At 61.9% G+C, this 20,637-nt stretch overlaps 1 protein-coding gene across 1 annotated transcript; it reads right to left on the bottom strand.

The window, feature by feature from the left end:
• Positions 1-14,686: 14,686 nt before the first annotated feature.
• DNASE2 (deoxyribonuclease 2, lysosomal) lies at positions 14,687-19,642 on the bottom strand. The gene is made up of 7 exons (XM_067560372.1): positions 19,511-19,642; positions 18,412-18,520; positions 17,966-18,140; positions 17,706-17,787; positions 17,294-17,455; positions 16,710-16,907; positions 14,687-16,311 (listed from the first exon to the last, which is right to left on the bottom strand). The coding sequence occupies exons 2-7, from the start codon at positions 18,501-18,503 to the stop codon at positions 15,929-15,931; spliced, it is 1,092 nt and encodes a 363-aa protein (XP_067416473.1). The 5' UTR covers positions 18,504-18,520; positions 19,511-19,642; the 3' UTR covers positions 14,687-15,928.
• Between the last annotated feature and the right edge of the window lie 995 nt (positions 19,643-20,637).

Below are 20,637 nucleotides of genomic sequence, written 5' to 3'. Positions count from 1 at the left end.
CAGGTAATGGGAGCGAGTGACCAGTGGCTGTTTTAAAGGTAAGAGACCCAGGCCAGGAATCAGATTTGTACAGACTTGTATGGGGAGTTTATTCTCTCAGCCTGTCACAATGGCCATGTCCCCTCCTCTCTGAGTGTCTCTCCGCTGGCTCTGCCTTCTCTCGCACAGCCAACCGAAGCTGATCATGATACCGAACTTGTATGGGGCCAACTTCTGTGGGTTGAAGCTTGTCTCTTTCACCCACAGAAGTTGGTCCAATAAAAGATATTACCCCACCGAGCTCATCTCTGCGGTGGGTCATGCGCCGGTTTCCAGCAATATCCTCGGAAGACCTCGCTGTATTAAATTGATGGATTACTGGGAGCTGGGATTAGAGGTAACCCCTCGAAGCAAGAAGACGTCACAGATGTGAGACCCGTGAGCTCAGAAAACTATCCCGAAAACGTGCCGGACGAGCATGGATTTTCGGGACAAGAAGTGAATTTCTTGGGGAATCTCTAGGGAGAGATGAATGCAAATTCCGCAGCTCCGGTTGTTCAAAAACCCAGCCTTTCGACGCTGTGCCCTGGAGAAGGAATCTTTGTCTGGTGATCACTGTTACAGAAGGCCACGATCAAAGGCCTGAGATGTACAAAGAAATGGCGGCTCTGCCTAGTGGTTGATCTGGATATGAACTTGTAATCGTGGGGAAAACCAAGCTGTGGGATTTTAAGAACTGTCATCCTAGGCTGGAGATGGAGGTGAGCTCTGGTATTTAGCAGGTGTGTCGGCTCTTTGGTGGTTTTCACGTTAATAAATGGGCTTGCTTAGAAGGAGCTGGGGGTAACTTATACCTGAGCTTGGAAGGTTAGATTTCGATCAGTGAGCATCGAGAAGCGCCAATTGCGCCGTACACGCAAACCGATGAAAAGTTATTTCCCTTGATAATACTCGAAATGTACAGACAGGCCAGGGAAGCGGAACGCTGCCTGAGAAGGTATTAGCGTGAGAGTCGAGGCTGAAAGTTTGACGTGTGATGTGACAGTTTGTGTTGTCAGTTATAAAGCTTTAACTTTTTGACTCGGTGCCGACTGTAAGCCGTTAATTATTGTCTGAAACCCCCACTCCATTGTCTGACTCCCCCGCACAATTTCACACAACTGTGAACATTTAAATCAATGAAAAAAAATTAAAACATGCTTAAAATTTCAATTTCAATGCTTAAATTAATTTCACACAACTGTGAACATTTACATAGATAAAAATAGCCGATAAGACTTAAAAATAAACAGATATTATTTAATGACATTATACAAAAATAAAAATAGAATTTTGCCAAACCCACTTACAACTGTCATAGCCATTGGAGAGAAAGCAAAGCATAACCTGTCGTTTACGTAGGACCTACAGAAAGTGCTACTCCCCAGGCGCAGGTTGAGCTCTGACAGGCTTGGTATGGGGTGGCTGGGCCAGGTCAGGATTTCCAGAGGACCAGGCAGGGGTGAAGCAGGGGTTACACTCTGGCTTGCTGGGATATCACAGTGTAACCCCCACAGCTGGTAGCCTCAGTCAGAGGGGAGTGGGATGTGGGTCTCTGCCCATGACAGCTGAAAGCTGGGACCCTAAAGCAGGCGCCATTGGTGGACCGGGGAACACAGTTGCCGTTACCCTGAAACCGTGACGTGCACTGTCACGACCCTTTCCAGCCTCCCCCCGCCTGATCATCTCTCACTGGCTACTGAGATCTCCACTCCTGCCTCTGACGCCAGCCTCCAGCACGCTCCTGGCACCTTTCATGCAAGAAAGCCCCCCGATCGCCACCCCGAACGTCACCGACCCCATAACCACCCCCCGCACACCAAGACAGCCACTGCCTCCCGCCAGGAGCTCAGATGCCACAGAACACGCTCCGAGGAGAAAGTCCAGGCTCCACATCTCAGCACGCTTAGAACCACCTTCACCAAACAAGGACACGTCACCAGAGAAGTTGATCACATCACAAAATGGGCCGCCCACACACGCCAAGAGAACCTGCTTTCATATGGAAATAAAACCCCCTCTGCCCACTCACCCCCAGGTATCAGCGACCACCCCACACAGGCACCCAAAAGGGGCAGCAGTCAGCAATTACACGCATGCTTCAAGGGGAGCACATTCTGAAAGAAAATCTTTCCTGACCCCCCTCTTCTGCCTTCAAACTCCTTCCCACCTCACCAAAGTCCATGGGCAGAGGCCAGCTCCTCACAGCCCAGGACCCACCACCTCAACGTGGCTCCAGACCCGGCCAGAACAACAGATGCAGACACGTCTCCACTGCCACCATGATCAACCCCCCCCCCAACACATCTGTCAAGGCCCCGTGGGACGTCCATGTGCCTAGCGCACCTCATCCAGGGCCCTAAACGCCCCAATAACGCCACGTGGGAGGAACCGGCCAATCACTGCGCGCTTGAACGAACCCGGACAGGAAAACGATCCAAGACAAAGGCACCCGTGGGAACAGACCGGCCATTTTCACAAGGCGATGGCTCCATAGCTGACCCCTCAGAGAAAACCTGCACGATACCTGCAAAAGGCGAGGCCGGGAACTGAAAACCCTAACTTTGCTAAACACTAAAAATCCTTAATAAACACACTGGATTTATGGCTTTTTACAACCAGCTCTTCCCCACTGGCCCCCCCTTTTTTGGCCTATGAGGATAGTTTAGCATATGAGGTTTAGCATATCCTCATGCTAAACTACCTGTCCCCCTTGGATTTCGCCGTGGCGCTCGGCGCCCCTTTTCCAGACCTGGAGAGGAGCTCTGTGACACGCGTATGCGTCTCTCTCTCACCAGGAGAGGCTGGGCCAAGGCAAGGTATTCCCTCGCCCACCTTGTCGCTCAGATAGATGAGGGGGATAGATTGGGGGGGGGGGGGAGAATCTATGGGTCAAAGGGACAAGAACTTGAAGCTAGCCTGGATCAGCCCAGCTGTGTCAGTCAATAACCACATCTGCAGCGCCACCTGTGGGCCGGGCCGCACCCTGCAGCTACGGCTCCTTGGCAGAGACTGGGGTCTCCGTGCCCCCCCAGGGTGGGATGAGCCCTCCAACGCCCCCCCAAATGTGCCTCCCCCAGCATAAGCACCCCAAGTGGCTTTTCTCCCCCCCCCCCATGTGAGGGACCTCCCACTCTCCCCATCTCATCCGCAGGCACCCAGGCCACTCGCCCCACTGTTGTTTATATAGGACCTACAGGAAGTGTTCCTCCTCAGAGGCAGGCTCAGCTCGGACAGGCTTGATACGGGGGTAGCTGGGCCATGGGGGTGGGCCAGGTCAGGCTATCTGTAGGGGCAGGAAGGCATGGGGCAGGATTTCAGCCCAGTTGCGTACCTAGGGCAGTGCAGCTCTGCCTGACCTCACAGCCTCGCCCCTCCATCCAGGGAGAAACAAGGGTCCTGGTGTCCCTGGGGTCACACAGTGAATCAATGGGCAAGCCAGCCATGTAACCCAGGAGTCCTGGCTCCATCCCCCTGCTCTAACCCACTAGACAGCACTCCCACCCCAGAGCTGGGGATAGAACCCAGGCGTCCTGGCCCCCACCTAGCAGAACCACTACCCTCCCCGCGCTGGGAACAGACGCCAGGGACCTTCGCCCAGTTCGCACTGCAAAAACAAAGACAACTTGGCCAAGTCCCAGCCTGGAGAGTTGCATCCGGCTTCCTTAACTCCCACTGCAACTTTCCTGGGCTCGGACGGATTCCCCGCAGCTTCCGGCTCTGAACAACTGCTACAACCCACACCCGAGATGGCCACATTTCAAGAGTAAGGAGCGTCCTGGAAAAGTCAGTTCAGTCCCAGAGCATCCTGGGAAAAGTAGTTTTAAGGTCCCAGGGCATCTTGGGAGATGTAGTTTTTTTAAGTCCCACAGCACCCTGGGAAATGTAGTTTTGTGGCCCCTGTGCATCCTGGGAAGTGTAGTTTGGGAGGAGTAGCACAGGCCTGGCTGGGGTAGTTTGCACAGGGAGCAGTTGGGAGGGGGGTCAGCTCCCACACCCCACCCAGGGAGCTGATGTTCTGAAGAGCAGGATGCCCTGGGATGGGCATCCTCCTTCACCCCTGAGCCGAAGCCCCTCCCTCATCAGAGCCCTCCCCCAGCTTCAAGCAGGGCCCCTTCCCCCCCCATTTGAGCTGCAGCGGCCCATCCTCCTAGCCCCCTCCAGCAAGGCTCTCTCCTAGGGGGCCCTCCTTTCCTTTCCCCCAAGTCGCTATGGCAACTGGAAGAGTGACCCACCCCCAGCCCCTCTCCAGGTACCTGTTACCGGCGCTGGCATGGACGTGCGGAGACCCAGCCGCCCCCCCCCCCCCCCCCCGACCAAGGGGAGCACAAAGTCCGGGCCACAACTGACTGTGGGGGACAGAAACTGGGCCAGCCAGGACGGGAGGGAAGGTCGCAGGGTTTCAGAGGGGGACCCCGAGAACAGAACCCCGCTCAGCGCCCGCCGTGCCCCAAAGGAGTCCGAGGAGCCAGTGGACACGAACGTTGCCCGAAGCTGGGATCCACCCAGGGACCGGGCCACACAGTCGCAGGGCATCCCCTGCCCAGCTGCACCCTCCTGGCCGGGGGATCGGCCCCTAGGGGCAGTGCCAGGACGGGGCTGATGAGGGGGGTGCAGCAGGGCCTGCAAACACAAGGGTACCTCAGCAGGAGACGCTGGACGAGCCGGAACCGCGCTCGCCGCCTGGCATGCTGGACGTGCACAGCGGGAGTCTCAGCGAACCATGCCAACCACCCGCCTGGGCTAGTGGCCCCATGGAGGAGTCGCCAGCGGAGGTCCCTGGCGGGCGGTGGGACTAGGGCAGAGGCCAGGCTGGCCACCAGGGCAACCTGTCCTCTGGGGGGGCAACAGACCCGGCACCTGGTGCCCTGGCGGAGCACGAGACCATGGATGGGGGCGGAGCACCACTGCGCGGAGAAGTTTGCAGCGCACAGGCTGGAGCCGGCCCAGCTGGATGCGTTCAGCCGGCCTCGCAGGGCAGCGGCCCAATTACAAACGTCAGGGGGCACGAGCAGGCGGGGGACCGGAGCCCCCCACAGTACTTTCCTTGCAGCGGGCTCTGACTCTGAGATCAGGGCCCTAGAAGTGGAGTTTCTCCAGACCCCAGGTCCCAGGCCCCACTCCAGATGCATCTCAGCACCAGGCAAGAGATCGTGTATAAACAGCCCTCACGCTCCACCCAAGAGGCAGCTGCATCTCAGCGCCAGGTGAGAGATCCTCTGCGCCCCCACCCCAGCAGCGGCTGCATCTCTGGGTGGGGTGAGACATCCCCAGATGTACACGGCCAGTGGCATTGCAGAGCTTGGCGCTGGTGCCACGCTGCTACCGGATGGAGGCAGGAGGAGGGAGGTGGGACCTGGGTCCAAATCCAACCACAGCAGTTGGGGTTGGCTGTGGGCGGATAGTGGCGCCGTGCACCGCTACAGACTCGGCGCCTCTGCGCTCCCTGTGGGCTCCGGCCCCCCTGCATTGGGGGGCAGCACAGGTTCCCCCACCGATGTTTGGCAACCCCGTAGCCAAGTTATAGAGCCCGCCCTGCGGAGGGGCCAAGCGGCTGCGCAGCGGGGAGTGATCTGGCACGGCGGGGGCAGGATACCGAGGCAGATGGGCCCAAGGGTCTGATCTTTGCTGTGCACATTAGGATCTCGGGGGAGCCACCCCAATCAGCAGGGCCGCGCCCCCCCAGGAAAGGTGTTTATTATATTAAAAGTCTCTGCCTACGGATACATGATAGAAACCCACCCACGCGCCCAGAGGGGCAGAAATCTGTACAAATATACAAGGGGGGAATAAATCAGCATGTGGGGGAAGGGCCCCAGAGAGGGGAGATCACACCCCACAGCTGCTCCCAGCCTCCTAACACCCCCCGGATCCGCCCCCACTCAGTTCATCTTGATCAGGATCTGTTCGGAGAAGAACTTCTTCAGCTGGGCCACCTCGGCCGACAGAGACGCCAGCTGGTTCCGGAGGACGCTGTTCTCCGTCTGGTACCCGGGCTCCTGGATTGGGACGGGGGGTGACCCCCCAGCGCTGTAGCCTCCCCCGAACGGCACAGCCCCCACCTCTGCCGCTGCCGCCCCGTTCCTTTGGTCCTCCCCTGCGGCTGCGCCCCCTCGCCAGTCCCCGGCGGTGGGCAGCGACGGGGCGTAGGGGGCCTGGGCCTCACTCGCCATCTCCTCGGCCCCCCCGGCCATCTTGAAACGCAGCTTGTGGGGCAGGCTTTTGACGGCCTCCCCCGCCGGGTCATAGCGCCCTCCTCGGCCTGCCTCGCCCCCCTCCCCGGGGGCCTCCGGCACCAGGCAGGGCCCCTCGAACCCGTCCCGCTCCTCGAAGAAAACGGGGCTCCCCATGCTGGAGCTGCCGGGCGTGGAGAACCCGGAGTCCTCGGAGTAGCCGCCGCCCGGCTCCGGCTGGAAGGGGCGGCCGTAGCGTGGCAGGGGCTCAGTGCCCAGCGGGTACGGGTAGGGGGCGGGCGCGGCGGCCGGCCTGGGGGGCTCGGCCGGCTCACGGATCAGGCCGAAGCGGAATTTGAGGGCCAGGAGCTCAGCCTTGAGCCGGGCGTTCTCCTCCAGCAGGGCCAGCACCCGGCTCTCCAGCGCCAGGTCGTTGACGCGCCGCTTTTCTCGCGAGCGCTTGGCCGCCTCGTTGTTCTTCTTGCGCTTGTCCCAGTAGCCGTCGTCTTTCTTGTCCTCGGGGGTGAACTCCCGCTTGCGCCGGGCCATGTTGGCGGGCCCCCCCCCGGCCGGGCCAGCTGGGTCCTGGGGCCTGCCCCCGGCCCGGCGCCCCCCGCCAGCCGCGAATGAGCCAGCGACCCACTGCCCGTCAGTAGGGACGCAGCCTCCTCAGCAAAGCAGGACACGGCTACGCAGAGGTTGGCGGGGCCCGGTGAGGGCGGGCGAGATGATTCCTCTGGGGGTGAGCTCATGGCGCCGGGGACAGGCCGCGTCCGGCTGGGGGGAGAAACGGGGGGGTTAGCGCGTGGCAGGTGACACGCGGAGGCTAACGGGGGATGCGCGTGGGTGGACGTCCTTGCGGGTGTGAGAGAGGATGTGCACAAGTGTGTGTGAGTGTGCATTTGCACGTGCACCAGTGTGTGTGTGTGTATGTGTGGAGTTTACCCCACCCATGTAAATGCACACACACCAACACCCACGATCACACACACCACAAAACACAATCACACAGCCAGAAAACACAAATCGGCCTAACACATCCCCACACACTCACGCCAGCTTAACACAATCACACCCACAGATCAGACTAACACAATCACACACACACCACACACAGATCAACAGCACGTAACCTCTCCCTTAGCCACAACACACAGAATCACACGCAAACACTGTCCCATAAAGGTCTCCCGGACACACACACACTCGTAACAGACTCACCACACACGCAGTCACACACACACACACACACACACACACACACACACACACACACACACACCCCTTTCCTGCTCACATGAACGTAGACAGGGATAAATCTGCCAGACCTCACCCCATTCTTCCTCTGGGGCAAGCAGGACCTCCCCCCCCTCGCCCTGCAGTTTGTTGTGCAGAGCACAGCTGGAGGGATGCACCATCCTGAGCTCCCCCATGCAGTCAGGGGGCGACTCCGGATTGACCCCGAGGGAGGAGGGGGGCTGAGATCAGACTCCAGCCCTGACACCCCATATGTCCCCCAACCTCCCTGCAATGTGGCTGGGTTTTAACCCCACCCCGGACTGGCGGCCCTTTCCCCCTCCCCCAGACCTGCTGTCCCTGCTCCAGGCATTTCGCGCCCCACGCCGGCCCCCCCACTTTGCTGGGACATTCCAGTCCTGGGATGGGACCGCCCCACCCGCACACAGGACAAACAAGCTTGTTCTGAGCCAGCTGCTATATTTGGCTCCTGCACAGGAGGGGCGGGGGAGGGATCTGCCGCTCTCCTCCCCCCACCGTCCCCCCCCCCCCCCGGCACTCCCAGGGTTAATCTCCAGCGGGGGGGAGGGGGCAGAAATTGCACCAAGCTGCAGCAGCAGTGAAGGGGTTAATGTTCCAGGCACCGGAGATGGCGGGGGGAGAGGGGGGGGTTGTTGTTGTTTTATTTAGGAAAGAAACAGTGAAGCAATCGCACCCAGAATCACACACGCACAGCCAGGCACACAATCACACTCACACGCACAGCCAGGCAGCCAGAATCACACACAGCCACAACTGCACACACACAGCCCCAGCCAGTCAGAATCTCTCTCACACACACACACACACACACACACACACACACAGAGCCAGCCAGTCACACAATATGCAGAGTCAGCCAGTCACACAACCAGCCAGACACACAATCACATACACCGAGGTACAACAGAGATACACATACGTCGAAATACATAATCACATACACACAAACACACCACACTTCCATACAAGAACACACAATCACACTTGCTTACACACACATATCCATACGAATGCAAATGAATGTACACAACCATGCACACATTTACACACAGACACACACATCTATACAGGCACGCACTCTTACAAACACGCACAACACTATTTATATATATTCCACACAGTCTCATACTCAAATACACAAATCTTTCTAAGCACATAAACAGGAATACAAAGAAATACAGTCATATACAATGCACACAGTTGTACACACAAGAACAAAACACACACATCCATGCTAACACACAAATAATACAATCATATATACACACCCATATATGGACATGTACACCCATGCACAAACACACTGGCATGAACAGGTACACACATCCATATATGCAAACTGTTAACACGTAAGTGTACGCACCCACGCCTACACACACAGAGCTAGGCAGTTGCACTTCCAACCACAAAACACATATACAAACACCAGCACACCCATCTGCACACACAGTGTGATCACAGACAATATATTACACCTACAGACAAACACCCATAAACAAATACACAACCATAGTTGCTGGAATTAGGAGTGGGGGGAGGGGGGGACCGCCGCACCCCCATGGCTTGGCGGGGTTTCCATCACATACAACGTTCAATCGCACTACACAAACTGTTCCAGCCCCCTGTACACAACCTGGCTAGGTACACAAACCCCAATGCAAAGCACAGACGGGTTCAAAAGACAAAGCTGCACACAGAGACCACAAATACACACATGCTAGCACAACTGTGTAGTCATAGGCAGAAACACAAACTTGCCATCCCCTCCCAAATACTCTCTGCCTCTACACACACACAGGCCCGCAAACACACACCACCACAAGGACACAGGCAAGTATAGGCACCCAGAAATGCAAACAAATTATAAAACACCCACAAAGTTACACCAGCATGTTAACACTTAGAGCCACACCAGCCCGCACACTGCTCACACAGACACACACATTCACGGCCTGGTGCACGCGTGCACGGCGCACACACAGAGCCGTGCAAACAGCCATGCACGCGCACACACACGCACACACACAGTCCCTCCCCCCCCTCACGCAGGTGTCTCGGTGCGGGCCGTGCCTGTCTCCCCCGCAGCCGGACCCTCCGCCCTGGCAATCGCCCCCGCTCCGGTGCCCCGCGGGTAGCGCCCGGCGGGGGATGGGCGCTGCTCCTTACCGCCCTGGGGCCGCTACGCTGCAATAAGGCCCCGGCGCCCCTTCGCCGCTGCCTCCGCGTCTGCCGCGCCCGCCCGCGCCGGCCCCTATTTGTGCCAGGTTCAGCCCGGGTCCCAGCCTCACCTCGGGTAACCCCGGCACGTCACCGCCCTCCCCCTCCCGTCCCCCTGGCAACCGCGCACCATGGCAACAGGGACCGCTCCCCCTCCCCCCCGGCAACGGGGTGGGATGCTCCGCTGGAGCCGGGCTGGGAAAGGACGGGGGGGGGGGGGAGCAGAGTCACTGCGAGACACCCCCGGGGCCCCCGGCTCCAAGCCACGGGCCCCGCCCCTCCCAGAGGTGGGGATAGAACCCAGGAGTCCTAGCTCCCGGCCCCTCCCCCCCCGCCAGCGCTGAGACTCAGGGCGCCGGGGTCTGGGCGCAGCTCGGGGCAGGGAGCGGGGTCTAGTGGCTAGAGGGGGGCGCGGGGAGTCAGGACTCCTGGGTTCTTTTATCCCTGGCCCCCCTGCCCCCATCCGGCCCCCCCCCCTCCTGCAGCTCCTTTTTCTCTCCATAGTAACCCTTCTCTCCTCCGGGCCGGAGCGCTGGCAACCAGGCGTTGCCGTGGCAACCTGCTGATGTCAAAGGGCCCCCGGAATAGCTGGGGCTCGATCCAGCAGGTGAATGGGGCCGGTGGACCGGATCCAGATCCGGATGGAGCCATAAATAAGGGGGCTGGCCTCCCCCCCGTTCCCACCTGGAGGATAAAAGCCCTATTATTGCTACAGGCAGGGCAGAGCCCCCAGGAGCTGTGTAATGGCACCACCTCTCTGCTGTACCGCCACACGAAGGGGGCCTGATAGAGTCCTGTTCATTAGGTGAATTACGGTAATGCCGAGAGGCCCCCCCAGCTGAAATCAGGGCCCCACTGTGCCAGGGGACTGCAGTGGCAGACCCTGCCCCAGACAGCTTGACAAAGATGGGTGGGGAAACTGAGGCACAGAGGCTCACCCACAGATCAGTGGCAGAGCTGGGAATAGAACCCAGGAGTCCTGACTCCCAGCCTCCCCCCACTCCCCCCAGTTGCCCCCCACTTCCCTCCCAGAGCTGGGGCTAGTATGGTGCTGCCCTGAGTCCCAGGTGGGTGTATTGGCCACTAACCCAGGTTCCTCTTTGCTTTATAGGCCTGGCCCAGGTGATTTCAAACCCACCCCCTTGGGAGAGGGCCAAGGGCCTGCTCTCAGCTCCCCTGGTGCAAAGCCGGACCCTGATTGACCCTGGCGGCCCCCACCCCCCGGATTGCGCCTCCTCCAAGCCGCCCGCTGGGATCAACCGGCCTGCGTCCGTTGCCCTTGGAATCTTTGCTGGTTACGTCTCACTTCGTCCTTCTAGGAACCAGCCGCAGCAAACAAACACCACCCGCCCCTCGCCTGTCCGGGCGCAAAGAGCAGGTGGAGGGTAGAGGGGGTGGGAAGGGGTAAATCCTCAGCTGCTGGACCTTTGTGTCACCCCGTTGACAACAACGTCGATTTACAGGGTGTGTGCATGTGCGTGCATAAGCACGTGTGTGCATCTGTGCGTGTGTGTGTGTGTATATGCATCTGTGCACAGCGCGTGTGCATGCGTGCGTGTGCCTGGGTGCACACCATGGATGTGTTTGCATGTGCCTGTGTGCACACTGAGCGTACAGGGGAGTGTATGGGGGTGGAGGGGTGGCCCCCAGCGTGCATATGGTGGGTGTGCATGTGTGTACATTGAGTGGGTGTGGGTGTATGAGGGCTGTGTGGGTGTGTGCCACACTGAGTGTGTGTGTGTGTGTGTGTGTGTGTGTGAGGAAAGTGTGGGTTTATGGAAGTATACGTGGCAGGGTGTGTGTGCGTCTGAGTGGTGTACAGTGTGTGGGTGAGTGTTGAGGAGAGTGTGTTCAGTGTGACTGGCTGAGGGTGTGTTTGTTTGTGGGATCTGACAGAGTTTGTAAGGTCTGAAGGTATTCCACGTGTGTGTGCTGGTGCTGTGCAGCGTGGGGGAGTGTGAGACACAATGTGTGTGTGTGTTGGTGCTGTGCAGTGTGGGGGCAGGGGGGGTGTGAGACACAATGTGTGTGTGTGTTGGTGCTGTGCAGTGTGGGGGAGTGTGAGACACAATGTGTGTGTGTGTTGGTGCTGTGCAGTGTGGGGGCAGGGGGGTGTGAGACACAATGTGTGTGTGTGTGTGTTGGTGGTGTGCAGATGACAGTGGTTGTGCACTCAGGGATGTGCGCGCTGGGAAGGGTTTTGTGTGCCGCTGTGAATTTAGCACCAAGCCCTTTGCCCTACTTCTGGCAACTGGTGTGTGGGTGCGTGTGTGCATTGCATGTGTGCGTGCGTGTGCACATGTGTGTGCATTGCATGTGTGGGGGGGTGTGTACATGTGCACGTGGTGTGCGTGTGCTGTGCGTACGTGCACAGCGGGAGAGTGTGTTTGTCCCACACTGTGTTTTGGCTCCTGGCCCTTTGCCCCAGTCCCGGAGTTGGTGTGTGTGTGTATTTGTGGGTCCTGTAGCTCCTTCTTTGCTGTTGTCCATGGTGTGGGGCTGGGGCTGCTGGTCTCTCAACAACCTGCATCAGGCCAAACTTAGGGGGGACTGGCTGGCTGGGGGAGAGGGGGGGCAGGGTATGGGACAGGGAGGCTTTCCCCTCTAGGGGGCGCCGGCTCTGATCCTGGGAGGGGGGCACCAGCCCAGGGGGGAGACTCTCCCCCTAGGTTAAATCAATGGGTCAGGCTGGGAGCCAGGCAGAGGGAGGTGACCCCAGGGGCCTGATGCGCACACAGCCAGACCCCCCCAGCCCACACAGCAGGCCCCACGCCTAGCCCCGGCGCTGGGGGAGCCGGGGGGGGTGGGGAAGGGGGTTACGCAAGCCGGCGGCTCTTACGTAACAGCCTGGCCCAGGCCCAGCTGCTCTGGCTGGTGGCCTGGCTCCAGTTACATCATCGCAGGCACCAGCAGCCAAGGCAGCAGATGGAGGCCAAGAGGAGACGGTGCCACGTCCTGGACCCCCGGCCTGGGGGGCGGACGGGGTCAGACCCCCACCCCTGCCAGCTTCCAGCTGCCTGCCCTAACCCCTGGACATCTCTTCCCTCCCAGAGCTGGGGATAGAACCCAGGAGTCCTAGCTCCCAGCCCCTCGCCCCACTCTAACCACTAGGCCCCTCCTCCTCTCCCAGAGGTGGGGCTGGGACCCAGGCTGTTACATGACATAGGTCGCACAGTTCTGTGCCCCACCTCTACTCAGGATCAGCGGTGGGGGAAGAATTCACAGCCCCTGTGCTGAGGTCACAAGCCCCCGGCAGCTCAGCTGGTGGAGAATCCCCCTCAGCAGTAGAGGGGTCTATGACCCATGGCACAGCGGTTCCCTTTCCTTCCAGCAGGGGGCGCCGCTGGCTTCTCGCATCCCAACGGGAACGGGCCACAGTCTAGGCTGAACACGCGGGAGGTATCCCAGCCCCCCACCGTGGCAGAGCCGGAGAGTGGGGTCCAGTGGTTACAGCGAGGGGGAGGGGCTGGGAGCCAGGACTCCTGGGTTCTATCCCAGCTCTGGGAAACTCCGCCTATGGATGGGGCGTGGGGGGGGGGCTCAGGCCCGCCCGCAGAGGGGAGGGAGAGACCGAGGGAGGCGAGCAGGGCAGAGGGAGGGTCACGGCGGGCGGGTTGCGCAACGCAGCGGGAACAGGATGTTCCCTTCCCGGCGGCCTATTTACAGCGCCCGCCGCGCCGCCCCGCCCCGCCCGGGGCTACCTGGGGGTGCAGCGGGGGCGGGGGCGAGGCTGGGAGGCAGGACTCCTGGGTTCCCGGGGGGGGGTCTAAGGGGTGGAGGAGGGGCTGGGAGGCAGGACTCCTGGGTTCCCGGGGAGGGGAGTGGGGTGGGTCTAAGGGGTGGAGGAGGGGCTGGCAGGCAGGACTCCTGGGTTCCCGGGGGGGGGGGTTCTAACGCAAGTGGGGGGCGGGGGATAGGGATCCCCGCCCCCTTCCCGCGAGGCTCCGCCCACTCCCCAGCGCGCGGGGGGGGGAGGGTCGGCTTCCGAGAGGCCGGGGGCGAATCTTCCCCGTCTGCGGGTCTGGGCTGAGCCGGTGCCCCTCACTCCCGCCCCGCAGCCCCCCGCTACAGACGGTCCCATTCGCTCGTCAGTGGGCCGGGGGGGGGGGTTCGGTGCCGGTCCATTGGCGCTGCTGCGACAGGGGCACCGGCCCGCTAGGAGCCTGGGCTGAGATCCAGCAAACTCATCCCACCCACCAGCAGTGGCCCAGAGACGGGGAGCCGTGAGGTCAGATCCCCCCCACCCCCGCGGCGCTAGCAGGGGCCGGGGGGGGGGGGGGATGGCCCGGCCTGGTTTCACCTGTAGCCTGTTACCCCCCCACCCGGAGGGCCGGCCCCACCGCAGGGACTGGGAGCGGGGGGGGGCAGGTCGAGGCATTGGGAGCTCAGCCTGACGGCTGGGCAGGGACAGAGCTGGCTGCACACACAGATTTCTCCCTTCCCCCAGCATGCCGGCCGAGCCGGGGGTAAGGGTAGGTCCTACCAAAACACCTAAAGCCAAACGTCCTGTTGGGCGAGGGCTTGGAACGCAGCAGCGCCGGCAGGGGAGGGGGACAGGGCGCCCTCTGCTGGCACAGATTGTAAAGACATGAAGCCCCCCCCCCACTACACACACACACCTACACACACACACTGCAAAGCCCCACCACTCACCACTCCAGCGCCCACACTCCCCCCAACACCCCCCCAGACACTCCACACCCACAGCCCAAGACATACACATTGCAACACACATACACCCCCTCACACACACCATCACAGCTGCACACACGGCCACCCCACCCCGGTGCCACCCATGGCTTGTAGACAACATACTCCACAACACACACACTGCACACAGCCAGCCCCCACCCATGTCCTGCAAAACCCCTCCACACTCCAACACACACTGCAACACACCCCACATAACCCCCACGCCCTGCAAAACACACACACACACAGCCCCATGCACTCCATGACCGACACACACCACCTGTAGGCAACACACCCAACACCCATACACAGTCAACCCCACAACACACACGTTGCAACACGAACCCCCCTCCAACATCCACCCCGACACGTGCAGCGCCATGCACACACCCTGACCCCACCAACACAGATACGCCCAGGGCCGCCCTCAGTGCAGACCCCAGCCACAGTGACTGCAATGTTCAGCTGCCCTGCTAGTCTGGGCCACTCCCGGGGGCGGGGGGGCTACTGGGGACAGACCCACAGGCCCAGCTACCCCGGCATCCCCCCCCACCCCAGTGGCCAGGCCCAGGGTTGCAGAGGATGGGGCAAGGCTCCCTCTAGTGGACATGGATGGAATAACCTGCCCCTCATAGCACCCAGACAGATGGGGGGTGGATGGACAGATAGCTGAGTGCATGGGGAGGGCTGGGCGCTGGGGATCTAGCTCAGGGGTGCAGTCAGTATCAGTAGCCCCCCAAGATTCCCCCCGCCCAGCTGTCTCTCTCCCTTTGAGCAGCCTGGGGCCCGGCTGGCGTCACGTGAGCCTTTCCATGTAGCAGCCTGGAGGTGACGCTGAAAGCTCCTGCCCCCCCCCCGCCCCGGAGCACCTCTCTTTGGGGGCAGAGGGGGACCCCATCCACATGGGCTGAGCCCCCCTAAACTCCTTCCCCCCATGTGAGTCACCAGCCAGGCCAGGGGCGCACTGAGCATAGCCAGCTCCCTGCAGCGGCTGGGCAGCCCCTGGCCTTTACACGATTTATCCTCAGCCCTCCCGCCCACCCGTGGGGCAGGGCAGGGCCATTAGCCCCATTATACGGGTGAGGAAACTGAGGCACAGGGTGGCTAAGTGCCATAGCCAGGGTTGCACAGGGAGGCAGGGCAGGGCACGGAACCCAGGTGTCCTGCCGACCTCTCTCCTCTAGAGCACACTGGGTATTGACGGGGCTGTCCCCCCCCCATCCCGGCCACCCCCAGGGCGCCGCTGTGACACGCCAAGAAAATCGTGAGACTGACTTAGAAATCTCGAGATGATTATTGAAATACCCAGTGGGGAGGGGCTGCATTTATACAGGGGTGTGGAGACCCCCACCGCTTTGCAGACACGATTGAACCCCACCCCCACAGCCCCAGAGAGGTAGGTGAGTGCAATTGTTCCTCATCACATATGGGGAAACTGAGGCACTGAAAGGACAAATGAAGTGCCCGAGGTCCCACAGAAAGACACTGGCAGAGCCGGGCAGAGAACTCAGGAGCCCTGATTCCTAGCCTCCCTGCCGCCTGCCCCGGCTCTACCCCCTAGACCCCGCTCCCCTCTCAGAGAGCTGAGGCGTGCTGTCACAGTCGTTATACTCCTGCACCAGGGCATAATAGGATTTCCAGACGGCATGGTCCCGCTGGCACAGGGCCCCCCCTCCCCGCTGCTCCTCCTCCTGGTTGCGGTTCATGTCGCCCACGCAGGCCCAGCCGGGCGTGTCCTCGACGCTCACGCACCACTTGGAGTGGTCGACGGTGGCCGAGAAGCTGGGCCCCGGGGCCGGGAAGCCCAGCTCCTGGACGTTATAGACCCGGTAGGGCCCCGAGCAGTTGGAGGGCAGGACGCCCCGCGAGTTGGGCCAGAACTGGACGTAGAGGTTGCTGGAGAGAGCCTGGGCCAGCCAGCCGGAGTAGAGATCTGGGGGGCAGAGAGCGGGGCAGGTCAGAGAGCTGGAGGGAGAGGGAAGTGACCCATGGGGGGACAGAGGGACTGTGGGGGCAGATCTGGGAAGAAGACCTTGGAGGGCGGTGAGAAGGCTGGGGGGGGTAGATCTGGGGGGACAGGAGAGCCCTGGAGCGGAGGGGAAGAGACCCCAGGAGGAATTGGGGGCAGCCAGCCGGATCTAGGGAACCGTGAGGCTGAGGTGTTGCGGGGGCGGGGGGGGGGGGGGGATGGCGGTTATAAAGCTGGGGGGTTGCGGTGCGTTGGGAGGGTTATCAGCCCCCCCATGCGTGAGTGTGGGTCTGGGACCTGCCATGCCAGCTACTTGTCCCCCCAAACACGGCTCCCACCAGGTTCCCCCCCCCCATTCTCACCGTCATGGAAGAGCCGGAACTTGCCCAGGCTGAGGAATTGGCGGCCCCCCAGCGAGGTCAGGGCCACGCTGCGGTTCCAGGGGGCCTCCCGGACGTGCTGCATCTCGGAGGCCAGGCGCAGGTCAGGCAGGTCCTGGGCGAAGGCTCCCTGCACCCGGGCGTCGTACACCTCGGGGTCGGTGAACCTCAGCTGGGTCCCTAGGGGGAGTTGGGGGAGGGAGGTTGGGGGAGGGGGGGCAGCGGGATGGCCCCAGCCCTGAGTCCCACAACCCCGCCACCCCCTGGGTGAAACGAGTTTGCTGGGGCTCAGTCCAGCTGTCCCCATCACAGATGCTGCCCCAGGAGACTGAGCCCCCTCCCCCACCACAGAGGGCAGGGTGTGGCACATGGGGGTGGGGGTGTCACCGTGCCACAGCCCGGTTGCACCCGCGTGAGGATAGACACAGAGTCAGTCCCTGCAGCGGTCAGAGCTGGGATAGAACCCAGGTGTCCGGGCGCCCAGCCCTCTGCTCTAACCACTAGACCCCACTCCCCTCCCAGAGCTGGCGAGAGAACCCAGGCGTCCCGGCAGACGAACCACCTACCAATCTCCTCGAACTGCGCGTAGGGGAAGGTGACGCAGAGGAAGGACTGGCCGTTATGCAGGCCGCTGTGGGGCCAGGCGTAGGTCTCCGCCGTGGGGGGCGGGTAGCTGGGGGTGCTGTGCAACAGCCAGAAGCCCTGGGCTCTGTCCAGCAGGACGACGCCTGGGAGACGGGAACACGAGGGCAGAGAGTCAGGGTCCAGATGGGCAGGGGGGAGAACCCAGGAGTCCTGGCTCCCAGCCCCCCGCAACCTCTAGACCCCCCTCCCCGCCCAGAGCCAGCGTTGTTGTCTGGGGGGGGGGGGCTTGTTTCAATCCCCCCTTGGGGGCAGACTCGCATCTCCCCAGCAGGGGGCAGCCCCCCCCCCCAAGCGTTGGCTGGTGACAGCTGGGCTCAGGTCGGGGGGGGTTACCCTTGGTGTGCCCCCGGTTGCTGGAGGAGCTGACGTTCTTGGGGGGCTGGTCGTTGTACAGGACGTAGGCCGCGTCCTCCGCCTGCAACAGAAATGGGGGGGGGGACTGAGTGTTGGGGAGACCCTGCCCCCCGCCCCCACCTCTGCCCTGCCCCCCGCCCCTCTCTGTCCTGCCCCCCTGCCCAACTTATCCCCAGCGCCATCCTCCCCCCACTGCCTCCTGCTCCCTCTGCTCCCCCAGCGCCCCCCCCCAGACTCACCCTCCTGTTGGCCCCTTGGTAAAGCTGCAGCAGGGTCCTGCCCACGGCGCCCTGGGTGCTGTTCATGAGGGCACGGCCGGGCACCCAGCCGCCGGAGCGGGCGTCCTGGTACATGTAGTGCATGCCGGCGGCCAGGGGGCTGTGCCGGGCCCGGGGCAGCTTGTAGGCCAAGAACCTGGGGGGGGGAGACGGGACCCTGTTAACCCTTTAGGGCCAGACCCCCTGCATGGGGGGGGAGCCATACACAGGGAACCGCAGGGTGCAATACCTACTCAGCTGGCACGTGGCTGGGGGGGGGCAGGGGGCGGTTAGGGGGTGGGGGGAAATGTGCCACGAGAACCAGAGAAGCCCCCCTCCTTGTTTAAGCCCAGTGGGACGCTGCCCCTTGACAGGTTCTATGAGCCACATTGGGGGGGGCAACATGAGGGAAAGAAGGGGGGACTCACCAGTCCACGGGCTGCCCGGCATCGTCATAGCAGGAGATGCCCCCCCCAGCCGCGTGGGGCAGGGCCATGGCCAGGAGGAAGAGGGGGAGCATCCTGGCAGAGACAGTCCCTGCAATGCAAGCAGTCACCCCCGTGAGACGCACGGGAGTCGCACACATGGAGGCCCTACAAAAACAACTGGGGGGGAGGGGCTGGGAACTAGGACTCCGGGGTTCTCTCGGCAGGAATGACGTCCTTCTGGGGCCATGGGTCGGTACCACAACCCGAAGGCATGTGCGCTGGGGCCTTCCAGAGGGCAGGCGGGGAAGCGGGGTGGGGGCGTGGGGCACGGCCCTGTTCCTGGCATGCGTGCTCCAGCCCCAGCCCCGAGTTCCACAAACCAATTCCTCTTTCTATTCTGCACCCCACCCCAGAGGGGCCGCAACTCAGCGCCGGGCGAGGGGTGCCTGTGTAAACAGCTGCCGTGCTCCACCCCAGATGTGGCCACCTCTTAATGTTGGGCAAGGTATCCCCATATCAACAGCCCCCCACATCCCAACCCAGAGGCAGCTGTATCTCAGCTCCAGCTTAGAGGGATCCCCCCTTAGGGGGCAGAGTGTGTGGGTCTTCATCTGCAAAGCTGGCCCCCCTCTCTGCTGAAGCTGCTGTGAGGACCACACAAGTAGGAGAACAAAGGGTTAAAGCCCAGAGGGAACCACAGCTCGGGGACACAAGACAGAGCAGGGAGACGCCTGCTCCAACCACTAGCCCCTACTGCCCGCCCAGAACCGGGGATAGAACCCAGGAGTCCTGACTCCCAGCCCCGGCTCCAACCACTAGACCTCACTCCGCACCCAGAGTCAGGGGGCTGCCAAGCCGGCCCCTACCCCTCGCCCTGACCCCACATAAACACATAGAGCCCTCGTCGCTGTGGGGCTGGATAGGGAGCCCCCCCCAATTCCGGGGTCCCCGGGGGCTGGACCCAGCAGATACCTTGGAGTGCCATGACCCCTGGGACCCCTCGCTGGGCGCTGAGATGCAGCCGCCTCTGGGGTGGGGCACGGGGCGGTGCATGGAGGGGCCCAGCCCAGCCGGAGCACGGCTCGGAGCCGGGGATTACCTGGCCTGGGGAAACGCCGCGTCCGAGGGGCGCCCCGATCCCCGACCTTCCCGCTGCTGCTCTTCCTGCCCCACACTTCCCCTTCCCCTTCCCCCCCATCAGCCGAGCACTGGCAGGACGTGATCCATGGGCCCCTCCTCTGCCACCCACAAGCCCGCCCCACCCGGCCCCCAGCCAGCCCCGGCCGGGAGGGGCGGGCCCTAGGGCGCGGTGGGGGCGACGCTGTTGGGGGGGGTGTGGTTGGGGGGCGGGGCCGTGGGGCCGATGGGAGGTGGCCGGGGCAGGGTTTCCTGCCAGGCCAGCCAATGACTAGAGTCATTGCTCATTAGGGATTTAATTAGCCCTGCAGCGCAAAGGCATAATTAGTAACTGGGGGGGGCTGGAGGGGAGCTGGGGGCCAGGACTCTATCCCCAGCTCGGGGAGGGGAGTCTAGTGGTTAGAGCAGGGGCTGGGAGCCAGGACTCCTGGGTTCTATCCCAGCTCGGGGAGGGGAGTGAGGTCTAGTGGTTAGAGCAGGATGGGGGTGGTTGGGAAGCAGACCTCCTGGGTTCCACTCTCAGCTCTGGAGTGGGGTCATGTTTGGGGGGGGCTGGGAGCCAGGACTCCTGGGTTCTATCCCTGTAACGGGTGTGTGCTGTGCTCTGTGCTTCACTTTCCCCAGCCACACAACGTGGCTAAGGGTCTCATGAAGACAGCCTGGCTGGGAGGGACTTGGAGACCGGGGGAGTTTCCCGAATGAGTGGTTATTAATGATCAATTATTAATTAATCCAGCCCTGCCAGCCCCATTCTTCCTTCCCCTCACTGGGAGGCAGATTCCTTCAGCACCGTTAGGGACCGATGCTCCTTCACCCCATGCTCCCTGTGGAACTCCTCGCTGCTGGGGATGCGGAGCCTGATACCGGATTATTGTCTCCTGGGGGGGGTTGGGTGGGGGGGGCTCTGAACAGTGGCTACTGCTTTGCCAAGAGAAGAACTGGTTCTCTGGGATTCAGGGAATCAGCCCCCATGTCCCCACCCAGGGATTCCTCCCCCCGCACCCGCCTGGCAGGTGTCGAACCACTGAACTGGATGGGGTGGGTCCCAGGCTGGACAGCCCATGGGTCTGATCTGGGGGGCCTATGGGT

Source organism: Emydura macquarii, unplaced genomic scaffold, assembly GCF_026122565.2.
Source record: "Emydura macquarii macquarii isolate MOO-44397 ecotype Brisbane River unplaced genomic scaffold, CSIRO-AGI_Emac_v2 contig_2292, whole genome shotgun sequence".
NCBI classification, from domain to species: Eukaryota; Metazoa; Chordata; order Testudines; family Chelidae; genus Emydura; species Emydura macquarii.
This window is presented reverse-complemented; position numbering and strand designations above follow the sequence as displayed.